Source organism: Myotis daubentonii, chromosome 8 (genome assembly GCF_963259705.1).
Source record: "Myotis daubentonii chromosome 8, mMyoDau2.1, whole genome shotgun sequence".
Lineage (NCBI taxonomy): Eukaryota > Metazoa > Chordata > Mammalia > Chiroptera > Vespertilionidae > Myotis > Myotis daubentonii.
Window position 1 is genome coordinate 62,672,785 of NC_081847.1, and position 7,120 is coordinate 62,679,904.

A 7,120-nucleotide genomic window follows, 5' to 3' on the forward strand; every position below is an offset into this window, starting at 1 on the left:
TCATTAGTGGATGATTCTTATCAACAAAATCAGATATTAGCCATTGAGATTGGTTAAAGGAGAGTTGTAGACTTAAATAGTTTAAATTATCCCTTGTTTTCTCCTTGTTGATGACTGTCTCCCCTAGAGGGTGTTATCTTTCTACCATTTTACTCGTTAGAAACTGAGCTCATTTTAGAAAGGCTGAGTTCTCTAAAGAAGCAAGACTGGAGCCCGGGTACCTGGCACCCACAGTGACTGCCCGGGGCCTGCCTGCTGGAGCAGAGCTTTCCAGGAACAGCTCCTGTCCACCCTAGACAGGCTTTGAGGAAATTGGGGGAATAACAGCATTTATACCTGTTAATACACCAATTGATAGAGGTAAAATACCTAGAAAAGCTGACTTGACCATAATACTTTATGACCATAATACTTTATACAAAATAAAAGTTGAATATCACCCACCACCTAACTCCTTGTTCATTTTTGCTATTTCTCTTATTCCCTCCACAACAATTTTCCTCACAGTGTAGTAGATTAAAAATTTAGAACCTTCTAGAGCAAAGTTTATGACTTTGTGGGGGAGAAAAGTGTGGTCAAGTGCACTTATGTAATTTGTAGTATTAAGTTACCTCATGATTTCATAATTTTACTCATGAATGTCAAAAAATTCATTCCGAAGCTAATGTTAGCTTAAGTGAGTCACTTGAGTATGAGTTAAGAAATCAGAAATGACTTTTATATTTAACTAGGGGCCCAGTACACTAAGTTATGCACCTTGAAAGGAAATGTGGGCCATGAGGGTGCAGTGGGCACAGGGGCATGTCTCGGCCCATCCTCTGCACCCCCGCCCGGCCCCTCCCGCCGTGGCCCCTGGTCCCCTGTCTGCCGGTAGCCCTGCTCCCACCACTGCCACTCCCACGCACTGAGAGCACCGGCCCTGCTCGCACCCGCTGATGGCGCAGAGCAATTGGGGCAGACGCCAACAGCAGGTGTGAGTGGTGGCTGCTGCCCTGATTGCCTCTCAGGAGCAGGGATAGGTGGAGAAGTCCTCAGGGGCAATTGAGGCTGGCAGCCGCCACTTGCACCCACTGATGGTGCTGAGTTATCGGGACCGGCGCTGGGCAGTGACTCCAGCACCAGCTGTGGTGCGATTGGGGCTGGTGCCAGCAGTGGGTGTGAGCGGCACCTCTGGTACCAGCAGCATATGTGAGTGGGGCTGTTGCTGGCAGCGGGTGCAAGAGGTGGCTGCCGGCCCCGATTGCCCCTCAGGAGCAGGGCGAGGTGGAGGAGCCCTGAGGGGCGATCGGGGCCGGCAGCTGCCGGGCACCGCAGCGGGTGCAAACGCCAGGTGGGACCACAGCACACGAGAGCAAAGAATTTTCTGTAACCATTAGAGGCTTGCCTTGATGACAGTGACCAGCGCCCCGCCTTGGTCTAGTGCACCCGCTCACCTGCTCTACCATCCGCCTTGGCCAACGTCCACCATGTTCTGCACACGCCCCCTGGTAGTCAGTGCACATCATAGCGACTGGTTGTTCGGTTGTTCCACAGTTCGGTCTATTTGCATATTAGCCTTTTATTATATAGGATGCTATTTTTGCATGAGCTTTCACATTGGAAAGTTTTTTATAATTAAGATTTTGCTATGTATAGGATTTTAGTATCTTTAGTTAAATTATGTGGGATCTGCCTTCTCTCTCCCTCTTTTTATTATAACTTTTTGCCATAAAAATGCTCTTTTTTTTCTATTTTCAAAAGCTTGGTTTGAAGGAAATTGGGACTCCTTTATGTTTTTGTTTGAATGAAACTAGCTCAAAAAGCTATCCCCACTAATAGTGAGCGTGCACATGAGGAGTGGCCTGGTGACTAGAAGGAACCAGCCTGGTGGGGCCACCACTCTCCCTGTGTGCATTGGAATGTGGAGTTGCTTGCTTACTATGGTTATGGTTTGGGAACTGATTTTTTTGCTGCTATTTTTTAGGGATACAGCAGGTCAAGAGAGATTCAACAGCATTACCTCAGCTTATTACAGAAGTGCCAAGGGGATCATATTAGTATATGATATTACTAAGAAGGAGACATTTGATGATTTGCCAAAATGGATGAAGATGATTGATAAGGTAAGTGTTGCATTTTTTTTTTCCAGATATGAACTCTTTGCTCATGGGTGTTAATCCTTATAAAAGAAAACATATTTATGAAGCATGCTTTTACATTATAAAGGTCTTTAATCCATATTGCAATAATCAAAGTTTTATTATTATAAGTAATAAAACCAGGATTTTTATTCTGGTATCCTGGGCTGTTTGAACACAAAGCCCAAATCTATAGTTCTGCCATTCTGAAAAACCAAATTGGATTTATACTTTATTCAGTGTTACACCCTCTTATTTCACTAAATATTCTGTCATGACGGCCTTCCTATGTCATTAACTGTTCTTCCAAAGCATGTTTTTTTAAAATATATATATATATTTTATTGATTTCAGAGAGGAAGGAAGAGGGAAAGAGAGATAGAAACACAAATGATGAGGATCATTGATTGGCTGCCTCCTGCACGCCCCCTGTCAGGGATCAAGCCAAAGCCCGGGCATGTGCCCTGACCAGGAATCAAACTTTGGCCTCGTAGTTCATAGGTTGACACTCAACCATTGAGCCACACTGGCCGGGCCATGTATTGTTGTTTTTAATGGCTGCATTCTTTTGTGTACCTTACCTTATTTCATTCTCAGTCTATTTTGTTGGATTTTTACATTTTTTTATTGATGATCATTTTTAAGTACAAAGTTTTGCCTTTATTTTGAATCATTTCCTTAGGATAGATTCTAAGGAATTACTGGTCAGAGGCTAGGAACATTGTGGTTCCTATACCTAGAACCACGTTTCTTTCTAAAACGCTGTGAGAGACCATTATAAACTTTTGAACAATAATAGATACAGAGGCAGAGCTGCCTCAAACAGATTGTCGAGCTGCAGCGGGAAGGCCGGGGAGGGTTGGGGGGCAGGAGGTAGGGGGGTAAGAGATCAACTAAAGGACTTGTATGCATGCATATAAGCATAACCAATGGACATAAGACACTGGGTGATAGGGGAGGCTAGGGGACTGTCTAGGGCGGGGGGATAAAATGGATACATATGTAATACCCTTTGTAATACTTTAAGCAATAAAAAAAAAAAAAAAGAAAAGAAAAAAAAAAAATAAAGGCAAAAAAAAAAAATAAAAAAAAAAATAAATAAAACGCTGTGAGCTGTCTTCATGCCACAGTAACCGGGTCTGCCTGGGACAGAGAAGATACTCAAAGATTTGTAGAGTGAATGAACAAATGAGTGAAAAATACTGGATTGTTTTACATTTCCTGTCAGCATATGACAATGCCCATTTTTGAAATGCAGCTTCTTTTAAAATTCCACAGTATGCTTCCGAAGATGCAGAACTTCTCTTAGTTGGAAATAAGTTGGACTGTGAAACTGACAGAGAAATCACCAGACAGCAGGGTGAAAAGGTGAGAGAAATCCTGGGGGGCAGGAGAGAGAAGTCAGTTCCCACACTTTGTATGTTAGCAGTTGATATGCTTTACCTTTTAACAAATTACTTTTTTTTTTTAATTATGAAATATTTATACAGTATCACTCAATCACATCATTCTCATATGTTTGCTTTTTTTTTAGCAATCTTGCTGCCTTAAATTAATTTTGAAATTGAAGAAAAAAACCCACATTAGTATATGCTGCATTATTATCTAACCTGACACTATATACAGAGAAATATTTTTTAAAGCATAAATTGCTTTCATGATTGTCTCTCATTCTAATACTAGTATATGTTAATCTTCCTTGGAGAATCAGTGGTATTCACATTTTAAATGTCAGATACATTACAATTTTAGAAATTTGGTCACATTATTTGACTTGAAGGTCATAGTATCACTGGGTTTTGCTTTGTTATTTACTTATGTAAGAATTTTCTGCACTTAGGAACTTTACAGTTAAGCACACACCGGCCTTAACAAACCTTTAGTCCACCCCTTCCCATATAGCGGAAGCCCAGAAGGTATGATTCCCCATCGTTGGCCTCATATTCATACATTAGACAACATTGCACCCCACACAGAGGAAAAATAACTTGTTTCCTTAGTTCGCACAGCAAATAACCGGGATGCGGTTCTGTGAAGCAAGTGCCAAGGATAACTTCAATGTGGATGAAATATTTCTGAAACTTGTCGATGACATTCTGAAAAAGGTAAAAAAAATCTGCATGAATGTTTTTCATCTGAATAATAAACATACTGTTTATTATTTTTTGGTTGAGGATTTATTATTTCGAAAGGGAAGTACAGTAGTTTTCTCAGTTTTAAGGAGCAGGTGAAGTTGTTAACTCGGCCAGAGGCATCCAGCCTGCTATAGCAGCAGCCCTTCCATCTGGTGGTTTTCAGTATCCTTGGTATTAATGTCCGGTGTATTTGCTTAGCCTCAAATACAGTTTGGTGGAGTGACTGGCGCTGGCACGACAGTGTGCCTGTTTGTCTAACACTTGCTCTTCTTCTGTTCCTGTTTTCCCACAAAGACTAAGTTACATACAGATGGAGGAGACAGCGAATATGCAGGAATCTGAGCCGAGAGGCCCTGGTCCTTGCCTCCCCTATTCTATCACCAAAGCCTTTCAGTGATGCTGAGCGCCAGGAGAATTGCTAGGCAGCTTCACTGAGCAGCAGCAATTTCTTCAGGCATCTTTAGGCTTACATTCAAAGATTTTTTAGTAAGAATTTCGTTATTATTACGTGGTACCTGCTCAGTTCAAACATAATTCAGAAGCTCCTAATAAAATGGCTGCTTTATTAGAAAGGTTATTTCTTTCTTCAGTAATGCTGTACCCCCTGAGAATGCAGAACCGCTTTTTTATGTATTAATGCACTGAGTTCCCATTATACTGGGCCATGAAAAAGACATGTTTATGAGGTCCATCTTGTCTCTTCTTCCTCAGGTATAAAGGGACATGATGCATCCTGAACCTGTTTTGTTTTTTGTCTTAGTATTTGAATGTCTAGTTAAACTTTGAGGATTAGAGAGTTTTATATAAAAACACTTTGCTCTTATATAATTGTACAATTTGCAGAGCACTTACCTTATACGTTGTGTAGTTAAAGTGTGTTTTTGTCTTTTGTTTATCCTGAAGATGCCTCTGGATATTTTAAGGAATGAGCTGTCCAATAGTATCCTCTCCTTACAACCAGAACCTGAGATTCCACCAGAATTGCCTCCACCAAGACCACACATCAGATGCTGTTGATTTGCTACTTTGGAGACAAAGTGGGAATGATTCCTAGAAAGGGGAAAACGTTCTATTCTGCACTACAATCATTCTGAAAATTTCCTTTCGCACTTTGTAATTCAAGTCAGAGCTATACACTAACTTGTAAATATGCAAATATGCAATCCTGGGTAAGTTTTGGTTATAAATTACATATATCCCTCCAAATTATTATATTTCATTCATTATCCCAGTGTCTAGTGTGCATACACTGGGAAATGTAGTACTTCTAATATGAAGAATGGGAGAAATGAAAGTTATAGTGTTTCTTGATATAGATAATATAATTGTCCTTGTTAATTATATTATGAGGACAGAAGATATTCTGATAAGAAGAAAGAACATGGTGCTTTGCTTACTGATTTAAAGAAAATTTGTAAAACCAGAGATTTTTTGAAGAAAAAAAAAAAAGCTATCTTATGTGCTTGTTCTTTATTTACAGGACATTTCCCTAGCTGTAGCATTTTTGAAGTATTGGGAGTGTTTCTAGCACAAAGCAAAGTTCCATTCATAGCCGTCATTGAAGGTTATTTATTAATGTGATATATTGGTAGAATATTACTAGTTAGAGGGTAGGATTTGACTCTGAGGCCGCAGAGTCGCTCTCATAGTTTCTGAATTGATATCCCTTTATGCTTTTAAGAACTACGAAGATTCAATAAAGAAAGAAAACGCTGCTGTCCTAAACAAATCCTGTTTAAAGGAATTTTAAAGAGATACATTTTACTATGTCAGAGAACATACTTGTATTTGCCTAAGCATTCTGTACCTTTATAATGATGAAACTTCTCCCCCTTATGACGAAGCGTATTCCTGTTAATCCTAGACTGTGTTCTTTTTTTTTTTTTTTTTCAGTCTGATAATGAATTTGTGAACTCTCTCTTTGGTATATCTTTTATTAAACTGCACTGTTTTGTTTAGTCAAGATAAGTAATTATGTATTTGAATAACTTGGCGTGTCTTGAGTGTTGTGATATGAAAAGCATTGTGGTCTTTCTACACTAATAAAATTTTGTATTTATGAATAACAGTTGAGTTGCCACATTTATTGTGTAATTATTACTGTGTGTGTATGTGTGTGTGTATAATTATAATTTGAATATCTGATAATAATCTTCATATACTCCACTTCTTAATCTTTTGAGTATTTTAGATAAGACAAATACAGTGTCCTTCACTGTGAAAAAAATTATTTGGTAGTTTCTCAAAATACTTAACAGGATAGAGTATGACCCAGCAATTCTGCTTCTGGGTATATTCCCCCCAAAATTGAAAGCAATAACACAAACATACTTATACACCTGTGTTCATAACAGCATTATTCATAATAACTAAAAGGTGGTGAGGGATTAGTGATTAATTGGGATAGATTTCGTTTGGGAAGATAGGGGAGGGTGGGGGTAAGGGGGAGAGATCAACCAAAGGACTTATATGCAAGCATATAGGCCTAACCAATGGACATGGACAACAGGGGGGTGAGGGCATGAGTGGTGGGATAGGGGGTAACATGGGATAAGGACACATATGTAATAACAATAAAAAAAATTAAAAAAAGATTAAAAACTTCTGGAACTGGATGATGGTGATGGTTGCACAATAATGTGAATGTACTTAATGCCACTGAATTGTACATTTTTAAATGGTCAAACATATAAATGTCCTCAAGAAAAAAGTTTTTTTTAGTGTATATGCCACCAAAGTGAGCACAGAATTTCTAATGTACCTTTCATCACCTAACAGCCATGAGTTGTGCTGATCGTTTACCTGTTATCTCACCTCCATGCCTACCCTCTAGGCCAGCGGTTCTCAACCTGTGGGTCATGACCCTTT

The 7,120-nt window shown here is 39.4% G+C and overlaps 1 protein-coding gene across 2 annotated transcripts in view; it reads left to right on the forward strand.

Moving 5' to 3' along the window:
* Positions 1–6,320, forward strand: part of RAB12 (RAB12, member RAS oncogene family) — a 29,044-nt gene extending 22,724 nt beyond the window's left edge. Inside the window, exons 3-6 of one of the 2 annotated variants that reach the window (XM_059706601.1) lie at positions 1,964–2,102; positions 3,396–3,485; positions 4,118–4,222; positions 5,156–6,320. In XM_059706601.1, the coding sequence (XP_059562584.1) occupies positions 1,964–2,102; positions 3,396–3,485; positions 4,118–4,222; positions 5,156–5,269 (448 nt within the window). In that variant the 3' untranslated portion in view covers positions 5,270–6,320. The remainder of the gene's footprint in view (positions 1–1,963; positions 2,103–3,395; positions 3,486–4,117; positions 4,223–5,155) is intronic. The other variant, XM_059706602.1, reaches the window with a different exon arrangement.
* Positions 6,321–7,120: the final 800 nt, after the last annotated feature.